This window comes from Saccostrea cucullata, unplaced genomic scaffold (genome assembly GCF_032062105.1).
Source record: "Saccostrea cucullata isolate Sc308-1 unplaced genomic scaffold, CSIRO_AGI_Scuc_v1 ctg259, whole genome shotgun sequence".
Taxonomy (NCBI): Eukaryota; Metazoa; Mollusca; class Bivalvia; order Ostreida; family Ostreidae; genus Saccostrea; species Saccostrea cuccullata.
Window position 1 is genome coordinate 522,402 of NW_026934432.1, and position 22,134 is coordinate 544,535.

A 22,134-nucleotide genomic window follows, 5' to 3' on the forward strand; every position below is an offset into this window, starting at 1 on the left:
TTCTGTTTCTTTAGAATATGAAAATAGGTTTGTTATAATATCGGGGTGCAATTGGTACCCCAAAAAATTAAATTTTGAATTTGAAATTGTTTGAAGTCCCCACTTTCTAAAACTACATAGACATTGTCAATGATAAACTCGGGTATCTTTCTAATATCAACTTTTAAGTACTAGCGTTCTGAAATGATGCTTTTTTAACGACATAAGTTTCCAAATGACGAATTAAAAGGGCATAGACACAGTTTGAGCTAAAATTTCAATTTTTTTTTTATTTTTACAAATATTTAACTAGGGTCTTTGTAATGATCATCAAAAATATAAACGTCAGTTGTCCAGATACAAGACAGATTTAGAGCTCCAAACCTTTGTTATGTAAACAAGGTCTGTGTCATGTTTTTGTTTACATAGGTTAATATACTAATATATGTTCGTTTAAAGTAGATAATTTCAAATAAAAGTTAATTTTAAATACAGTTCGACAGTTACTATTGCTTTGCTGAATTTCATTTTGTTATAAATATGATATTTTCTATATGTTAACAAAGACAAGGCACGAGCCTTGTTTACATTAAAAAGAACTTTAAGTTCTGTATCTTATTTGTTAATCAACAAATGATGTTCAAATTTTTGGTAATCAATAGATGATGCCTTAGGTAGGAATTGTAAACATTAAAATTAGTTTTAAAAATTCAGTTGAAACTATGCCCATGCTCCTTTATGTATATTTACGAGTTCCATTTTATTTAAACAGCAGCTATAGGTGAATAAAAAAATTAGCAATCGTGGGAAATTGGTAATGGAATTTGATGAAATTTGCTTAATTAGAGCAATTCTGTATTTTTTTATGATTGATATAAACATTTCTGCTCAATTCTAAAATCAAAATAACGAAACTCTGGAGACCAACACCTTGAGGTTCAATTTATAAAAGCATATGAGCTTGAATTTGCAAATTTAATGAAAAAATAAATTAACATTTTCGTTCACATCATTTGTTAAAGATTTCAAACATCCTCTGTGTGTCCTTTAAAGTTTGCATATTTAATACACGTTCTTTTTTGGATAAACGCCTCCAGGAAGGTATCCTCCAACGACACCTCCGACAGGTCCGACACCCCCGACAGGTCCAACACCTCCTACAGGTCCGACACCTCCGACAGGTCCAACACCTCCGACAGGACTGACACCTCCGAATACTCCTTGGAGACCTTGGCCGTAGCCGTAGTAAGTAGGATAGGTGCATGTGTCGACATTTCCAGAATATCCTTTACAGCATTTTAGATAACCACCACATTGATAGTCGTGGTTACAATTGCCAGCTCCGATGCTATTAGGATAGGATGGACAGAATCCAAAAGGCTTGCTATATTCTCGGGGAACTTGGCACCCTCTCCTGGTGGAGTAATATACGTTGCAGCATTTCTGAACTCCTGGACAATCATAATCATTACTGCAGTCTCTACCGCAGTAGTCTCCTTCTGTGGTGCCGTAAATTCGACAATTACCAGGTTTATATACTAGGATTTAAAAAAGAAAATGAAAAAGTTCAACTGAAAACAGATTTTTTTTTAAAACTGATATCAGGCAATTTTTCAAAAATCAATTTACAATTTTAAAGAAATTTGTTGAAAGGCATAATGATTTGAAACTGAATTCTTAACTTGTATTTTATTTTCAATTCATTATTCTATTTGGACAGATATATCAAAAGTATCATTAATTCCCAGATCAGTATAATACAGGGAATTTCTGGTAAGATGAAATATTCAAATATTTTCCCGTCTGGCTCAATCTCTATTTATTTTTCCTTAAACTTTAAAACTTTTAACAGTTCGTCCTTCAATATGTCCTCATTTAAGAAACATTAATTGAAATAAAAAGAATGGAATTAAAAATACATACGATTTACAAATGGTGGATAAACTCCGCCTCCTCCTCCTCCTCCTCCTACAGGTGGATAAACTCCGCCGACAGGTGGATAGACTCCTCCTCCTGGGCGATATACATTTTTCTTGTCGTAATCAGCACTGCAGAGTGCAACGGAAACAAGGAGTACAAACGCTATCATGGCTACCTGTTAAAAAAGTACATGAAAGGTCCTTGTAAAACTAAACATTTAAATTCTTAAGATTATTTACAAATTTAAAGTTTCAATATATTAGCTCAAATTTCTAAAATTCAGAAACTAATTTCGTATATTGAAAAATAATATCTTAGCTCAAAAACCTAAAACTTCAAATTTCCAAACAAGTGTAAAATCTCGAAGTTATAATTTTTACTTTAAATTTTTAAAATTCAAATTTCCAAAAGCGATTTTGGTATTTTTAAGTATTTTTGAATTTTTGCTCCTATAGAAAGATTACGCTCATTTTTCTAAAGTTGAATACCTTTACCGTATTTTGATATATTATTTTGAACGTTTATATTTTTAGGAAATAGAACTTTGATTTAAGGATATCCGATCCTCAGCTAGGAAGGATAACTCTTTAATTTATAGACAAATTCGATAAGCCTCAAAATGAAGCCTGAAAATTATATCTCTTCATGCGACATATTTCCTTTCATACCTCTCAAGTGCTTAAAGGTTTTTGAAATTCTAATAATTCTAAAAAAAGGTCATATAAAAATTCATTTATAAAATTTTGAAATTACATATTTCAAGAAATATAGGCTATTTTGATATAGCCATAGATACTGATGTATATTAAAATGATATGAAATCAGACGTGATCTATTATTTTTAAATAAGGTAAGGAGATCTTTATTCACTATGCATTGTAAAATAATCGAAGTAATTTAGAAAAAAAATTCATTTTTTTTTTCAAAAAGGAACCATTTTCTCAGACCTTACAGATGAAAAGTCAAAATATTTTTCCATCGCTGAGATACTTACTGTGTCCTTTGTCAGAAAAAAGTCCTGAAGGCAAAGATTCGAAAGTTGTCTCTCTTTTATACTCCTAGGTAACAGGCAAAATCAGAATTCGATTGATTAATATTTTCATTTTTTTCAGTCTATATCACTTGCATGTCAATTATGGTACATGTAAAGGTGGAAGCAAACACATTAAAAAACAAAAAAAATATGATTTAAATCATTACCCATTAATGACAGATCGTTAATCGGATGAACAAATTATAATGTTGTTTAATGGAAATCTTTCGCCATTGAGAACCACTAATGAAACGGATTGCCATTAGTATGCATTTTACGTTCGTCGACTTTCAAAAAAAAAAAAAAAAAAAAATAAATAAGATAAATAAATTTCAAATCCTAAAATGAAAAATCATTTATCTATGAAGTACTCCCGAGGAATTCTTATTCTTAAACATAACATTTCTGCCTGGGGCTGTTTTATATTTTGAAAATTTAAACTTAACGTTTCTCTAAAGACCCCAACAAGGAAATGATTAACATTAATGATGAAATATAAATCCCAATTTTCTTTGAGGATTTCCATTTTAGTATTTGACATTTAAAAATTGTAATTTGTATATTTGCAGTAAATGACCACTATTGTCAGGGGTCCCCTATATAATCTCTATCTTCAACATCTTCACCTGTACATTTAAATTTCAAATCATGAAATTTTGAAAAGGGCGTTAAAATTGGGATAAAACCAACGCACATTGATTTTATTTAATGTGCGTTAAGAGTAAACATCAATAAATACAATGAAGACACTGTACATACTTAGATAAAAATATGTATAAAACAAAACTTCTGGACTTAGATTTTAGCAACAGAGAAGATCAATTAATTTGTGATATATATCGTTCAATAAAAATATGCATTGATTTATCCATTTTGGAGAATGAGAGGAATACTGGAACATTTAGAAGGTCTTTCAGCCCAAATCTTTATTTCATATATAGGCGTCGGTACATGTACATGTGTAGTAAATAGAATGTGGGATGCGGGCATTAGGATAGGGGGGAGGGCTGTTTTTTTTAACAAAGATGTATATCTTTGCATTAAAAATGGGGGGGGGGGGCGGAAGGCTAAAACCCCTTACCTCCTTTAGTTTCGATGCCTTTGTTATACCCAGAAATGTGTATTGCATAACTGGTATAACGTTAAAAACTTTAAATAAATTTAAGTGAATGTAAACTAGATGAAATATCTAGGAAAGTAAAATGAATGAGAGAGAAAGATTTTTATTAGTATGGAAAAATCAAAACTGCTTCATTTTTTCTTAAAAAATATACAATGCTTTAAGTAGATAACTTATAGACCCCCCTTACATCTACCGAACTTATTACAGGCTAAAATTAAAAAGAGACAAAATGATACGATTAAATATTAATGAACATTTCTTCATGATTTCTAAAACACCCATTTACAACATTCATAACATTTACCAGAGCCTCAAATATCTATAACGTTCATATACATGTATCAGATCCTGAAGAGACTACATCACAGAAAAGGTATCCTTTCAGGTTCAATAATTTATTATATAATACAATTTTTATTATACCATTTTGCAAGAAATCTGGCTGAGCCATCCACATTTTTGTTCAAAATGCATTTAAAAGGGACGAAGTTAATGCACTTTGAAAAGAATTTTATTTTTTCGAAGTGTGTTAACTTTGTCCCAAATATGACGTACTTTGAAAACATATTTTTTAAAGTGTGTCGCAACAGGCCACTTTGTAAATAAGGTCCAACATTTTTATATGCTTGTTTAAATTCTTTCACTCATATACACTTATATGAAGAAATGGTCTCCACTTCCCTTGATGAGATTTGAATAAGCGACTTTAGGATAATCTTCTTTTTCCTAGACTCTAGAGCAATGCACCATGCGCGCGACTATTGTTTGTTTGTCAAACACCCTTTATGGAGGTTTTTTACTCAGATTAAGACATGGTCGCCCACGTGGTGCATTGGAAAAAGCGTTTACGCTAGAGTCGAGGAGGAAGGAATGGGTGCTTAAAGGTTCGACTCACATTGTGAGTCATTTAAACTCACCGAGGTGCCATGTCGCAGTAGGTGATGACACGAAAAAGATCTTTTGCTACTCAAGGGTCCTAAGTGCCGATTACAGGGCAGTAATTGTGGCATTTACCTGTAAGTTATGGCGTTTAAATATGAGGACAATTCCTAAAGGGATATTAAATAACAAGCTTCCAATCAAATTTCCCATAATATTAAATAAACTCGGTTTTAAATTGGTTATAATTAAATAACTATAAATTAAATAAATTCAAAATCAACCCAATTCATGCGGTATAAACTAGGTTCGGAAGCTTTTCATAAAAAACCTTTTCAAATCCAGTTTATTTTTCATAAATTGGGTAACTATTGAAAGAATTCACTGTGTTTTTATTTTCGTTATTTTAAGTAAGAAAAAAAGACGATTATCAAATATCTTTTAGTTAAACTCAATATAAATATTACGTCAGGCGAATCAATTCGCTTTTGACGTACGGTTAGGAAGATGTGGCATATCTTATTCTATATAAAGTATTTTTATCCAATATAAAGACGCGCTTCAATTGGAATTACATTATTAATATTTAATTTAAGATATATCAGACTGAGTATTTGTTAGTCGTGAGAAATTATTTCTTCAAAATGCTTTGAAATGTGGTTTTGATATTCTTTTCATTTTAAAAGTATTGTGAATATTATACACTTAGAATTATGTCCAGAGATAGAACTTTAATGTTATTGATCGGAATGATCGGATTTTCTTAAGAAACCATAAGCAAACATATATGTCTGTTTTCACTCATTACGATAACTTGTTTTTTTTCCCCAAAAAAATTTCGTGATATGCGCAATCAAATATCTGTAGAATTATAAATGCATAAAATGGCATTGAACTTAAAATATATATGTGTCATCACCATTAAAGAAATTGATAAAAATGCCCGTCATGGAAAAATTCTCAAACTTTAATTCCTTATAATTTCACGTTCTGCGACCAAAATTTTTAATACAATTCTTTCTTTATCTTATTCTAATGGAATTCTTCCTTTATCTCATAGGTGTGTCAAACAAGAAAAATCCTTTATAAAAGTCCTGCTTTTGTCTTCTAAAATTCGTAGTCATCATTTCATAGTTTTTTTTTTTATTATAATTAAGTATGTATATTCTATTTTTGTTTGCTCCATGGTGCAGGAAAATATTGACCACAATATTTAAAGAAACCATGAAGATTCCCTCTCTAAAATAAATGGGCCAATATATGAATCTGCGAAAACAAGGTAAAAGGTGATGGGTCAACCATGAAAAAACTAGACAAATATAGGAAGATATTTTTAGCCCATAATCTTGGTCAACTACCTGTAATGTGTTGTGAAGTGATATGTAGGAATGACGGAGATAAAACTTGGTATTACGTTTGCATCAGACTAGAACATAATAGTTTTAAATTATTTTATAATACTTCCACCATAGATTTTCCATATTTATAGTTGTTTACATGAGTTTTCTTCTAAAATATGCAAAACATACACAAAGTTTAGCTTTATGCTTTTATTAATTGATACTTTTTTAAAATAAAAAAAATAATCATTTTTAATTGTTCAAGAGTATTAAAACGAACAATAAGGTTTTATTTTTAAATATTCAGAAAAAAGAATTGTGATAGTTCAAATAAATTCAATAGGCAAACAATTTCGAAGTTAAGTGACAGGGATGAGTTTATTTAATTTATATCCATTATCAGGCTAATTAATATTCCAATTATAGCTAATAATTTCGTATGTTGTAAAAATAATTAATTTTGCATGATTTATATTAGGAGAAATAATGTTTATGACACACCAAGGATAAACGCATCATGCAATTTTTCAAATACAGTTAATTTTATTCAACATATAAATATATCTTTTTCTGTTGAATTATAATAATTAGATTATGTACTCTTCATTTTTTTTATATGATGCAGATTGAATTTCTTCCATATGCAAAGTTAAATGAAGACATGTACTGAAAAAAAACAGTTGTATATATTTTCTCCGTTAAACAGAATAACACATAGAATAAATTTTAATGTCTTTTAGGTAAGAAACAGATTTTGTTGCAGTATGTAGACAGTGAAACGTAATTAAGCGTAATTCTTAACCCATTCAAATAATATAGAATGGAAGATGTGTAATCACGCATGCGCACTTTTTTGATCATCAGAGGTGGAATCAGGTGCAATGGACGAGTAAGTATTCCCTGCTGATCTGACACAACCACTGTGTGCTTATTGTCATGAACGGGCAAACGAAAAATCGTGAAATGTGTTTGATGATAAAAACATTGTATAGATCATAAAATTTGTGAAATGTTGTTCTTTAACAAAACTATTGATATCCTTGTTTATCAACTTGATTGTCAATAGCATGCCTTGTTTCAGAAATTGTTCATACGTAGAGAAAACGGTTACATTTCGAATCAACTGCGACTCATAAACTCCTTATACAAGTGATAAGGGTACACACTACATTAATTTGGAAGTTGGTGATAGACAAATCGAAGTCAATACGTCCATTACAATGTATAAATTTACGTTAACATTTTTTCCTGTAAAATATCCAAATGTTCAACAGACTTGTCAGACTCTGTGGTTTAATTTAATTTAATTTTAATTGCACTGGAAAATATTTGGTCGAAATTTGATTGAAAACAAAGAAATTCTGCTTTTTTAGAATATGAAAATAGGTTTGTTACATATCGGGATGAAGTAATTGTGGGTAAAATGGTGCTATTTTTAACGCAATAGTTTGCAAATGACGAATTAGGTATATTTAGGAGTTTCATTGCATTAAAAAAACAGCTATATGTGATATCACATAAAAAACTTGGGCGTTAACTAATCGCGGGAAATTGTTAAAGGAAATTGATGAATTTTGCATAATTAGATGCTTAGCATTTCTGTAATTTTTGGCTGATTGATTGCAGGCACTATAAACTTTTCTGCTCATCTCTTAAATCAGTTCAATTAAGGAAATTATAAGGGTTAAAGAGAGATAATGAGTGTAAACCTACAGATGATCAAAAAAATATATTGCAAGAGATATTTTTCATCTATGGACATGACCATATACCGGGGAAAGACTTCAGATTAAACCTTTACCCGGCACTCAGGGCTATTGAACAATAAAAGAACATTATTGTGCTTACATCCGCCGTAAAACGGGGTCTTAGCGTTAGCGGTATTGTCTGAAAGACTGGTATCTTTCACTTTCGAGTATCGAATGCTTATTAAATAACGGTTTTTACCTTTTTTCGGTTTAGTCTATGGCGACAGTGATTTGGACTTGAGACCTTCCGATCAAGGCACGCGAGCTATAACGAATGAGCTGTCCTGATGGTTCATTACATATAAAATCTAACAATGATATAGAAATGCTTACAACAATAATGAGAAAAAATTATGTACAGATACTATATGTTTAATAAAAATCAAACATTCGTGGTAAATGTTACAAAGCACTTTTAAAAATCACACATTTTGAATAAAATAAAATGCATTAAATTTGATACCAAGTTAACGCCCTTTGGAAAATAAAAAGCAAAGTGCGTTAATATTGACCATATTAACGCACTTTGAAAAAGAGTGTGTTTGGATAACTTCTCAGTGATGACGTCAATTCAAGATTTGATGGACAATAAAATGCAAAAAAAAAGGAGTCGAAGTTTGTATGTTCATTGAATTTTTCAACAAAATCATAATGTTTATTTTATATATCAAAATTTGATAAGTGTTTAGAAACATATTCCCGCGTAAGATGATGGCTTTCATTTTACAGTTATTTAAATTGACTTGTATCAAGATGTATGAAAAAAAAAATAATTGAAGCAGTTTATATTCAATTTTGTATTTTTGATTTCCATTTGATTTTTCAAAGTAACTTTTGCCAAAGCTAAGTCAATTGACTATTGTTGTTGAGATCAGCAATGTCCCATGAGCATCTCTTCTATACACGATGCTCTGACCTTATTTATTGGCGCCGTCGATATTTTGATAGGAAAGATAAAGAGATGGACATAGGGTCCCTCTACCTGTGTCCTCTCTCGATGAGGGTAAATCAATTCATCGTTTTTTTTTTTAAAAGCAAAGTCCGGAAATTTTATTTTGTACATATTTCTTTTCAAAGTGCATTAGGGTAAAGGCTAAATCTGGTCCTTTATTTGATGTAAAAATCAGAGCACTGGTAAAATTGTATAGTTTGTAGTCAAGGACTTAAAATAATACTTGCTTTAAAACCAGCACTAATTTGGATTCAAAGCCTACATGGAGACCAGAAGAGGTTGCAGAAGTTGAACATTTCCCCGAATTTCCTCAGTTCTACTGGAATTTCATCATATATGAGATACTATTCTATTCAGAAAACATAGAGCACAAGCTTGCCTATCTGAGAATTTTACACAAAAACTGCATCTGATACTAGTATATAAAATATATGAATTATATATATTATAGATAGGTAAGCCTTTGTGCTATGTTTCCCGAAACTAAATGTGCTGTAAAATTAATGAACATTTGCATAAAATGAGAACATTCGCGAAATGACCTATTTTCTGACCTCTCTGTGACCTCTGTGTATTCCAAAACTTGAAACCAATACTCATTTTGTGGCAGGGATGACAACAGGGAATCATTCTAAAAGACATCCAAAATCAGGGACCAAAAGGGGTCTTAGCCTATTTTTTGCACTTTGAAAAAAATTAGAGTGTGTTGCTTTTGTATCATAAATTTTAACACACTTTGAAAAATATTTTCAAAGTGCTTAATTTTTTTGAAGTGCTTTACCACAATGGTATTAAAATCACCTAAATTTTAAAACATGTTTTTTTCTTAGCCAGTTATGAAATTGATTATTTAAAATGCCAATTCTGTATATCATTTACCCGATGCAAATACTTATCAATTTAACGTTTAAATTTGATGACATTACAATTTATATGTAATCGATGTTTTACCGTCAGCTGTTTATTCATTAAACTACAAAGTTGGATTTATAACCATTGTGAACTTTCGACTTATTAGACCAATAAGTTTTAAACTAGACTTAGAAAAGAAACGCTTTCAACAGATTGATGAAGAGCCCAAAAATTTAAAAGTATGTTAATTATAAATCATTATATGAGAACAAAAAAGAAATATTCCATACATTCTTATCGATAGAAGTCACAATTATGTGATACATCAGTCACATTAATCCATTAGCAAATCAGTCTTAAAATATTTGCATGCGCTAAAGGAAAACACTTATAAATTATTCATATCATGTCTCGATAAATAAGCCATGAACGTGTCTTGATTCCAATTAGTAAATGATACTTTTGATTTCCTCCATTTGCTTTTTGCTCCGTGTATGAAAGTTAGTCAGAAAATAAGACAGGCTGCTACATAAATTACAAAGAACAATTAACACTACGACATTAATGATGGTTTGTTTTTGTGCATAATTGAAAGATAAAGAAAAATCAGTCTAAATTTATTTCATCTGAATTTTCTTCTTTTGATTTTGATTATGTGAACTCATTCCTTAATTAAACTGAAAAGAGGTCCAAATAATTAGGTATATTATAATTACAAGGAATTTAATGGTTGGATATAATATATATAGAGGATCATTCCTTTATCCAAGCATTAAAATTCAAACAGAAAAAAATAATTACATAGTAATTATGTTGAGCATGAAGAAAATTGATAGATATTATTGTACTCTTTACAAAGAATTTTAAACGAAAATATGAGTCATCGATCTTCTTTTTAAACAGTGTTTTTAGCCAAGTATTATAAAAATATAGGATCAAATGCCAGATTATGTCCTTGTTATATGGAAAGAAAGTGTGTGAAATCGATCGATATTATTTTTCTTCCTCTGGATAAAATAAGGTGTTATAATTTTTTGTTTTAAAATTTATATCTAACATGTCCAATGAAGACATTTAATTATTTTTTTTAAAAATAGACAACATTCTTCTCTATCTATTTGAAATAATATAAATGTTGCAACAAATGAAATGTACAGCTCAACGCATTTTCTAAGCTCACATGGTTTTTCGCACAAATTAAGCTCACATTCTTTTTGCAATAAAATGTATATTATCGACCGTAAATACGAGACATAGCTTTTATTTATTTTCAAACATAATGTATAAACTTTTATTTATGAGAATTTTACACTGTCTTTGAAACACAAAATAAATATATACAATGTATATATGCAAATTAATTAGATATTATAAGTGCATTTAATCAATTCTTTTTTCTAAAATCTATTCATTCACTGTAATCTTCTGCAGTAACAGACTGGTTTTCGTTTAAAGTACAAAAAGGTTCACAAAATCAAGGTAAATCAAGGTTGAAAGTAATAAGAACTATCAAAGCATCGATTGTTAATTGCAACTGAGAAAAGGTAGAATTGAGATAAAAAAAAAAAAGAATACTACATGTAGTATGTGGAACATACCATGGAAAGTAACAGACTGGATTAAGTAAGTAAAATTGTGAAGAAATTGATAAACGGACGATAAAGACCATTCCTTTCATGTTTGGTGGGGCAAAAATTTAGATTCGTCATTTTTTTTTACCTGCATCGAGAAAGTAACTACAGGTCTGAAAACTCAGACGATTTTCCCATTTGTCATAAATGCAAGTAATAATTTCTTTGTGTATTTTTAAAAGCTTTTTTATTCTGTGTCAATGAAAGTTTGAAAAGAAATTATGATACAGACTGTGGAAAATGTTGCTTAAATACTTTTTTTTAATTAATTTTGAAATTAGTCTGATTTTTTTTTTTTTTGTTTAGCTGTAATTTAACATTTTTTATCAGTCCATCACCCATAATTTGTGTACTTTCTGCCTTACCTAATTATTATTTTGCATTTAATTTTCGCACACATTTGTTCACATATTAATGACATATGCCTTCTATGATGGATTTGAAGAAAAAAATACATGTATGTATAATTATCTTTGCAATTCTTGAAATGAAATGGGCTGCATTTTTGAGTCTGATCTATATCATTTCATAATAAATCAAACTTTTCAAATTATATCGTTTGATATCATTTATAGACAAAGAATGCAATTTTATTGATGAACATGTTGAAAATTACATGTTCATCAATAAAATTGCATTCTTTGTCTATTCCTTTATTTCTGTTGTTTATATATTGTATTAATGCTATAAGACGTATGTCTTTTGCAATAAAGAATGGAATTGTCTATAAATGATATCAAACGATATAATTTGAAAAGTTTCATTTATTATGAGAATCGTAAGTCCATCTCAGGGGTTCCATATTAAAATTCCGCATTACAAAAATCTACCCAGTTTATTTTTAGTGTTCACCTTATAAATATGTACAGTTTCTATTGACATTGCTCTAAAAAGTGAAAGTGGATTTTCTTTGTCCTACATTTGTCATTTTTGCATTTTTCTTTGAATAAACAGGTCAGATTTTGTGTAAACATTCCACTTTGACTGCTTTTACATGTTGACATCAATCAAAGAATTTTAAATTCCATATTTTTAACATCGACTTAAACCAACAAAATGTTGCTTTTAAAGAATAACAATTTGTATTTCTTTAGATTCCTTTTATGGTATAGACAATTGCTTTAAAACTGCAAGTAATGAAGAATTATTTGGAAGTTCCAAAATATTTTGAATTTGAGATTCAATTTAGTTTTTAGATTTAATCTAATAATCATGTTTATTTACATGACTTGAAATCATTTTATAGATATACTCATAATCATGCTTATCAAAGTCATTTATGGGAGTTTAATCAACTATTAATATATTTATGAATTTTCAATTTTAAAGCATTTCAATTTGGGCTACCGGAATCATGAAAACTTATATAGTTTATGCATAGATATAGACATTCACTGACTGTACACAATTGCAAAATAGGGAAAATAAAATTAACAACGACATCAATAATTAACCCTTTGAAATTGTACCACCCAAAGCAAAAAGTGCACTTGACGCAGATGCCGACTGGTAATTGCTTTTGTTACAATAAATAATAATTAGACTGGTGTATAAAAAAGACATTTATGAATAATACGTCTGGGTCTAATTTAATGCTTCCTTTAAATTTGATGAATTTTTATTAAATTGTTACGTAAGTTAAGGCATCTTGAGGTTTCCTCTGAAATTTCTTTCAAATGCTTCATCATTGCTCTGCCGGAAAGTCTGACCATCGACCACATCATACAGTGAATATAACATGATATTCTGCAGATCTTCAAGGAAAAATTCTGAAAGTGATAAGTTAATAACATTTTGTTTGCGCACATAAGATGAAAATTTAAAACAAATCCCAAACAAACTCCTTGGAGATATAAGCATTAAAATACAGTCTAAATGATTATCATGTACGTGTATTTTTTGTTCAACGAGACTTAAGTTATAAAACTAGGATGCAAACAATCTGTGATTAATCAACATATGATTTATTAAAAAAAAAAAAAAAAAAAAAAAAAAAAAACATGCACGCATGATTAAAAAAAAAGAAAAGAAAAAAAAAAAAAAACATGCACGCATGATTACGGGGAAGATGGATCTCGAGCTATACCTTGTATACTTCTAATTTAGTATGTGCTACACTTTTCGGAACCATTATATCATTATGTTTCTTTTCTTATTTTAAAGTTAATGACTGACAAATACTTTATCCTACAGTGTTCTAAGTGGAGTTTCGATTTTTCGTGTTTCCTGGTCCATATTATTCTGTCTATAATGTAATATTTTTAGAAATAGATAAAAATATATCAGTTGATATATATCTCTTAAAACATTTAAAAAGTACAAAAATAGAGTTTAAGATTAAAAAAAGGCATTTTATCTCTATTACATGTACACTGCATCTGGATAGGCAAAATTTAAAAAAATAGGTTGAACAGCAAAAATATTTGAAAATTTACGCTGAAAAACAAGGTTTTCTTTTTTATTTTTTACAGTAGGTACACGTTACACTTTGGAGATAATGAAGTGTTATTAAATTTTATATAGTTCAGAAACTTGTGAGACATGTCTAAATGACAAGATTGCGTGAATTAAACATCAATAACTCAAACAAAACCTAAAATATTCCTTATTAATTGGGACAATGCACAACAAACAGATCTAAATAATATACCTATCCAACGGGCCACAACTCCAATATATGTTATCAAGTTGAACCAAAAAAGATATGTTTTCTTGCATTTAAGTGAAAAATGGGACGTAAATTAAATGAACCAACATCAGATTGTACAAGCTAATTCAGAGAATTCGTTCCCCCGCTTACGGAAAAAGAAGACTATGCACAGTTCAGGGGGTGGGGAGTCGGACCCCCCCCCCCCCGACTGAATTTGTAGACATGTAAATTGAAGCAAATAAACAATGCCAGTATGGATATACAGATTTGATTGCTTATTTTTTATTATGTGTATAGAACATTCTTTTTAATAGAATATTTATTACACTGTAATGATGATTATCTGAGTTTGTACAAGCCAGACGTTATAACTTCTTTATTCCATATGCTAAATACTATCATTTAGTAAAAAAAGTATTTAAAAAAAGAAAATGGGTCAATAGGGATTCAAACCCGGGACCTCTTACATGTCAAGCGAGAAACATTAAACAGCACGGAGCCATTTTATGCTGGCGCAAATTATATGCAAATAAGAAGTCACATATATGTATATATTCACGATCGATATTGTCAAAATTTTACACAATGGATGTTGTCTAATTTAGTCTTTATTAAACAATTCTAATAGATGTAATAGTAAAAATAAAAAGTCCACCGACAACCCGTATTTTACGTAATAGCTCTCCAGGTGCTCCTGTGGTAAAAATAGCTCGACATTTAATACAAAAAATACTAATAAAACAGACGAGGCGGGGCACATTGAGAGGCCCTTGGGAGTTGTGGTATAAAATTTCATTGCAAAAGCTCAAAATCTTCTTGAAATATCGCCTGGAAACTATAGTGTAACTCACAGATAAAATGAATAAGTTTACGACCTGGAACTTTGTTTTTTTTTTACTTCAAAATCAAAAGGGGTCTTCCTTAGGCCACAGGGAGTTGTTATGTAAAATTTCATTGCAAAAGCTTAAAGGGTCCTCGAGATATCGCGCGGAAACGAAAATGTTATAACAAACGGAATTTATTAACTTATCCTTGACCATTGACCTTTTGACCTCAAGATCAATACGGTTCTTCTTTAGGCCATAGGAGTTGCTATGCAAAATTTCATTGAGAACGCTCACAGGGCTCTCGAGATATCATGCTGTCAAGCGTTACAGACAGACAGAAAGACGGACGGACAGATAGACCCAAATTAATATCCCCCACTTTCAGTGAAAGCGGGGGACAAAAATACTAGTAAGGTCTCTTTTGTGAAAGGGAGACACAAAAATGGTTCATATCTATTTTAAGTGAAAAAAAAAAACCGTCGACAAATCAGTGAGTAAATAATGGTCTAAAAATTAGTATGATTGATTTATTGAGTGTTTGTTCTTTAACGTCCCTCTTGTGCATTTTTTTGCTAATATGGGGACGCCACCACTTGCCAGTGGAGGGCTATAAATTCTGACCTATACGTACATGTACGTACTCGACACTTACAGCCATTGAGCCTTGAGGGATCTTATTCGTGCTGGCACCTATTGCGGCAAGGGCCCCGGTTAATATATACGGTCACAACCGAAGGAGTGGTCTCCATGTCTCGCAGTGGGATTAACTTGCGACACAAGGGTTAACTTAATGAAAAGTAAAAAAAAAAAAGCCAGTCAGCAATTGACTTCATGATATATTGCATCTGCTGACAAGATCATTGTATTGATCATAAATAATGGTTTCAAACGTGACTAAAGATATTCCTGTTCCAACAATTTTTTGTCAATAATTTATCTCGATCTAGAAGGTTTACACAAGTAGAGCATTTTCTTGCGTATCGGAATTTGGTAGATTCTGAATTTGGTATGAGAACTTATAAAATGGTGCATACATGTAACACATTTTTTAAAGCTGAATAGAAACTGCATGCTGTTTATTATTCTCTATATATGAAGAAACTTCAAATAAGAAGTTGTTGTATGGCGTTTGATAATATTCACATATCACATATTATATTTCAATAATTACATAGTTCACTTGAGGGAGCAGACTGGGGTTTTATCGTGCAAAAACTACAAAAACGACACTCTTTAGTTCTATAACATATATTACGTACGTTGAATTCAGTGTACATACCAAGCTGAGGGAAAATGTACCGTCCAGGTATTTCAAAGAGACGGTCTCAAAAAACAGGTACATGTACTAAAGAATTATATAGGAAAGTTCCAATTTTTCGTACTTTAAAGCAAATAAAATAAATACCACAATAGACTTTTTGCTCAGATTGTAATATATGATGAGTAATACTACATTGTACATTGTATATATAAAACACAAATTTCTACTTTCTGGTTTCCAGAGGAGGCATTTCAAAATGCAAAAAAATTAACTTTTTCCTGTTTTAATGGAGAACTACAAAATATGACGGATATAAAGAATAAGTTCTAAGAAATAAGAAAAAAGATCAAGAGATTCTCAAATTTTTATGTTTTAAATTTCAAGAGCATATGTGTTATTAATACTTGTTCTTTCATAACATTTTTATTTTCCCTTCTTTTATAGCTGCAGATCTGTAGTTCTCCGAAAAAAATATATTGAGAGACGGGAGAGCTACAGTGCCACCCATTGAAAAAACTGTATATTTATTGCGCACAAAAAGTTGCGCTAAGTTCTCGATTAATTCTTCAAAATTCTTACCTTAATCGTAAAAAAATAGATTAAAAAAATCCTTACTCCTCTATCAAGTACCTTGGTAGTGGACACCTGCACAAAGCATTTTAACCGAATTATCTTGCAATCCAAAATGGCAGGATAAATAAACGAAATTTTCGATGATCTCAATTTCAGTGTCAGAAGGGCTATTAACAACAATTATGAGGGCTATTTTGTCGTAGAATTAGTGAAATAATATGTTAGGAATACACGGTTAGTAATATTTAGAGATGAGTTTAAAAACGTAGAGAAATAAATCGAAAAACAGAGCACTTTTTTGTGCGCGATAAATTAAATATACATTTTTTTCAGTGGGTGAAAATGTAGCTCTCCGGTCTGTCAATATATTTTTTTCGGAGAGCTACATTTCTGCAGCTACTTCTTTTCGAGATTCAGTTTATCAGAACGTCAAAAACAAACTATGATGACATCAATGTACATATCAGTTGAAAAACCTTTAAAAAATCAGCTATAAAAATTGAAATTAAAGTTTTTACCCTATTTCTTAATTTTGCTAAATGTTGTTAATTAAGTGAAAAAGGTTGCTTTAAAACAATAAATACGTCTTTGCTTTAATATGATGCGCGAATTATTGCGCAATGGAAACCCAGTCGGTCACTTGAGTGGCAAAAGTTGCATCAGTATTAACGTCCAACTCTTTGCAGTACCCTTGTTGCGATTTTGGATTGGGAAAACAACATTTTATTTTACATAAATACATGTATCTGTGAGTAAATTTCTTTCTGTCTAGATTACCATATAATATATCAAGAACAGTTAGCAAATTCAGAAGTCAATTGTAATAATACAAATACATATCGGGAACAGAGCAAAAACGGACCTTTAGAGCATTAGAAGTCGGATGCCAAAGCAAAGTATACATCTCCTGCCGGTGTAACGACGAAAAGTGACCCCCGTAGAGTATTGACCAGGGGGTCATTTTTCTACGTAGAAAACTGACCCAGGGTCAATATTCTACGACAAGTAGGGGCATTTTTCAACCGTAGAAAAACATTCCAGACCAGTAATTTTACGACTCCACACACGTTGAAAAATGACCCCCTACTTTTTATACAACAAATACTTATCTGTGTCTCCTGATATTTTTTTTTATACTTTCAAATGTAAGGAGGGGGTGTACTTTACTCCTTCCCAACATATATTTGATTGCATATCTTAATAGTGGCATAATAATCAATGTATCTCGTTTGAATTGTTTTTGGCTTGCAGAATACTAATAACTATTACATGTAATTCATTGGGGAACATAAATTTAGGATTATATTTTTGAATGTTATTTTTATCATTCAAAGGTTTTGTTTCAAAAATGGCACGATAGAGCCTGGTGAGCTAGAGATTAAAGATATAAAAGAGTCTGACACTTCTGTTTCATATTTGGATTTTTACTTGATGGTAATCTAGCAACCTAGCTCTATGATTAACGTGATTACTTTAACTTTTCTATCGTCAACCTCCTTATTTATACAGCAATATACCTTCCTCACCTGCATACAGAGTTTATATTTCTCAGTTGATTCGAGACGCAAGAGTATGCTCTACGTATGAACCATTTCAAACAAGTTGATGAAACAATTAAGAATATCAGCAGTCTCGTTTGAAGTCATCATATCGTAAATTCTAGGCTTTATGAAAATGACCTTTTCAGCAAATACAATTTTTCATTGAGTCAAATGCTGACTGACGTTTTTTTTAATAATTGTTAGTCCATTATTTATTCACTGAATTGACAACGGCTTTTTCCGTTATTTCCCAATCATGACAAGGAGTGCAGGGCGCGGGTGTGGCCGATCAGCAGGGGATGTTCACCCCTCCATGGCACATGACCCGACCTCTGATGTTTCGGAGGTCCGTGTTTGCTCTGCTCCTATTTTGTATTGTTTTATGGACTTTGATATTGAATACTGTTCGTTATTTCCATATCCTTCTCTACAATGCACACGGAGAAAAACGACCTCAAGGCCATAATTTCTACAAAAAAGTGAGTAATTTTTCTACGTAGAATATTGACCAGGGGGTCAAATTTCCACGAAGAAAAATGACCCCCCGGTCAATATTCTACGGGGGTCACTTTTTGTCGTTACACCGGCCGACCATATCCCCGAGAGCTCCCTGTCATAACTGGAAAGATAAAAAAGCCTTTAACAATTCAGTGTAGGTTCAATCAGCATTAGACTAAGTGAACAACATTAATGACTAACACCCTCTGTCCAAATCTCAACATCATTTTATATAAAAAGTCCATGTATTGAAAAACAGGTTGTTTGAAGTCGCAATGTTCTTGAGTTTTGCAGAAAAGATTTTCAGCAAGAAATATATATAAATACACATGTATATATGAAAAACAGGTTGTTTATATACTTGCACATCTTGAATCAGAGCTTGTACTTTTTATAAAATACTGGAAAATAACATAATTTTTCGTCTTAATTGAGAACATACTAAAAATTTTTGAAAAATGACGCAATTCATGACGTCACAGTGCATTAACTAGCAAAAAATTAGGACTGTGGGTATACTTTCAGAATGCCAATCTCCCATGCAGAGTTGTCGTTCGTTGCTCTCTCAGACACCTCTGCAATGGGCTCACGTCAAGATTTTTGACATAACGTTTAAAACGTGATTTTTGCAGGATTTTTTCAAATTAAACTGATAGTTCTTTATTTATTTAGTAAAAATCTATCTCAAAACTCAGACATAAGCAATTAAAACAAACGCACTTTTTCTCATGTTTATCACTGTGATATACGCGAGCCAACGACAGAGGTGAATGTTTGAGCCGATGGTAGAGAGTGTCAGAATGCCTGATTATATACTTATTTCACTTTTATTCAGATATCCACGTGAACTTCCTTAAAATTTATTTTTTCTTCAGATATTTCAGAGAGAAAATTATACAGAAGTATGACAAAATCTAGACTTCATAGATATCAGGCTTATTAGAGAATTACACGTGGCATAATAAACTATAATCGATGATAAAGAAAAAAATTAATTAACTTTTTGCTTTTGAAATATTTGAAGTTTGAAGAAAAACAAAATCACTGACTTAAATTGCTAATTGATTTATTAACATCAACAAATAAGACAGGTAAGGATTCTAATAGTTTTTTTTAATCACTGGGTTAGAATAGACACTACCGACACCGGGTCCGTAATATCCACTTGACACACCAGGTACAACTCCAACTCCGGGTCCGTAAAGTCCGCTACCAACTACGCTACCAACTCCGGGTCCGTAAGGTCCGCTACCAACTACGCTACCAACTCCGGGTCCGTAAGGTCCGCTACCAACTACGCTACCAACTCCGGGTCCGTAAAGTCCGCTACCAACTACGCTACCAACTCCGGGTCCGTAAAGTCCGCTACCAACTACGCTACCAACTCCGGGTCCGTAAACAAGAGGTGAATAAGGTACATTTCCTGTGTACGAAGGAAGTTGGTATGAACCAACATTTCCGACAGAATAGGGGAAACTGCCGCCTAGTTGATTAAAGGCATAATAGACATTTTTGCATGTGTTAACATCTCCGTAGATACCACCATATGAACTAGCGCAGCATTTCTGGCCGGGATAGCAATTTCTGTCTGTGGTACAAAAAGAACCGTAGGAGCTGGAATAAACAGGGCATCTTCCATTTCGCTGATACTCGATGGGAACTTGACATCTTCTCAAACCTCCGTACGCGAAACAACACTTCTGTTCTCCAGGACATTGGTAGTCAGAAAAGCATTGCCTGCCTAGGGCCCCATAGTCGGCATAATAAGAGCAAGTTCCAAACTTATTCAACCCTGGTCCAACGACTAAAATAATTGATAAACATTTAAATTATAAAACATTAATTAATCTTGATTTGAAAGTTTTTTATAAAGAGAGAAAAATATTGTGGAAATAAACGTTAATAATCAAAATATAGATTGCATGACTGTCCTTATTTTTTATATCCTCAGCCAAAAAAAGAAAAAAAAAGAAAAGATATTGCAACCCTGTGTTTCTAAATTTCGAAAGTATTACGACTCTTAGTACATATACAGCAAAACTCGGTTATAGCAAAGTTGCTGGGACCTATGAAATTAAATCGCTATATCCGTAATTCGGTGTAACTATATAAGAAATTCATTACATTTATTAAGCTGGGATCCTATATGACTTTGCTATATCCGTGTTCGTACCAAACGAGTTTTACTGTATTTCTTTTTTTACGTATAACATCATTATATATAAGGAATATACCTTTCTTGTCGTATCCAGCAAAGCAAGATGCTACCAACACGGCGAAAACAATCAGTGTGTTCATGCTGGGGTCTGGAAGAAACAAATATCATCTACTTATTTTTTCTAAAGTGAAATGGAAGGTCATTTTTTAGCATATCTTTGCTTGACCATACTTAAAATGATAAACTTTTAGATTGTCGACGACTTCGAGAGAAATTCTGATTTATGTTCTTGAGCTGATTTCATTAAATGAAAATATACTAACAATGAAATTAATGTTACAATAATATGATACACTTTTTTAAGATTAACAGTTTCCGTACGGATTATTATTGGGACATTTTTTAATTTGATACATTGATTATAGTGGGAAGAATAGATAAAAGATGCCAAAATAATCTTTATTTCTCTTTCCATGCTTTACTTATGCTTTTTAAGTTAACAGTGTCTAAATACATGTAACAGCTCTTGCATAAAAAAATTTTAAAATTGTAAAAAAAAATTGATTTAATATACTCTACTTTGTGGTGCAACTTAATATAATTAAATGATCGTTAAGTTTTGAAGAGAAATAGACAAGTGATCAGAAAAATTTTAGTGTTTTGATAAATGATTTTAAATACATCTTCCAGATGAAGACCTTTATTTAGAACAAAGTAAAAAAAATTTTATAGATCGTAAACTGTTACATACTCTGAATTAATTTAAAAATGTGGATTTTTTATATTGAACAGCACAAAATACATAAAAACATGTATTAAAGTAGAAAAACGATCTCTTATTTTTGTTTTACTTTTTCATAATATACAGTTAGCACTCACCTTGAGGATTCCTTGCAGGAATGAGGAATGCAGAAACAGGGGCACGGACTGCTTTTTATGCTGAAACCCTCAACACAAAAATTCAACCTTTGACACGTATGCCAAAGATGAAGATAATCAATCAAGGTAAGTGTTTTAATTAAGGGAACACACAAAAGTACATGAAGCGGTGCATGGATTTCAAGGATGATTATTTGCATAAAATTCTTCGTCCAATGATTTTTAATATTTCATACAATTTCCTGTCGTGTAACTTAAGAATTCCTAGAATTAAAGTAAGCAACCCTATG

The 22,134-nt window shown here is 31.2% G+C and overlaps 2 protein-coding genes across 2 annotated transcripts; both read right to left on the bottom strand.

The window, feature by feature from the left end:
- Nucleotides 1-940: 940 nt before the first annotated feature.
- LOC134240686 (shematrin-like protein 2) lies at nucleotides 941-2,974 on the bottom strand. The gene is made up of 3 exons (XM_062722752.1): nucleotides 2,894-2,974; nucleotides 1,903-2,074; nucleotides 941-1,517 (listed from the first exon to the last, which is right to left on the bottom strand). Exons 2-3 carry the CDS (start codon nucleotides 2,066-2,068, stop codon nucleotides 1,042-1,044), a joined length of 642 nt encoding a protein of 213 aa, XP_062578736.1. The 5' UTR covers nucleotides 2,069-2,074; nucleotides 2,894-2,974; the 3' UTR covers nucleotides 941-1,041.
- A 16,882-nt stretch (nucleotides 2,975-19,856) lies between these two features.
- LOC134240707 (elastin-like) lies at nucleotides 19,857-21,868 on the bottom strand. The gene is made up of 3 exons (XM_062722773.1): nucleotides 21,845-21,868; nucleotides 21,042-21,113; nucleotides 19,857-20,611 (listed from the first exon to the last, which is right to left on the bottom strand). The coding sequence occupies exons 2-3, from the start codon at nucleotides 21,103-21,105 to the stop codon at nucleotides 19,908-19,910; spliced, it is 768 nt and encodes a 255-aa protein (XP_062578757.1). The 5' UTR covers nucleotides 21,106-21,113; nucleotides 21,845-21,868; the 3' UTR covers nucleotides 19,857-19,907.
- Between the last annotated feature and the right edge of the window lie 266 nt (nucleotides 21,869-22,134).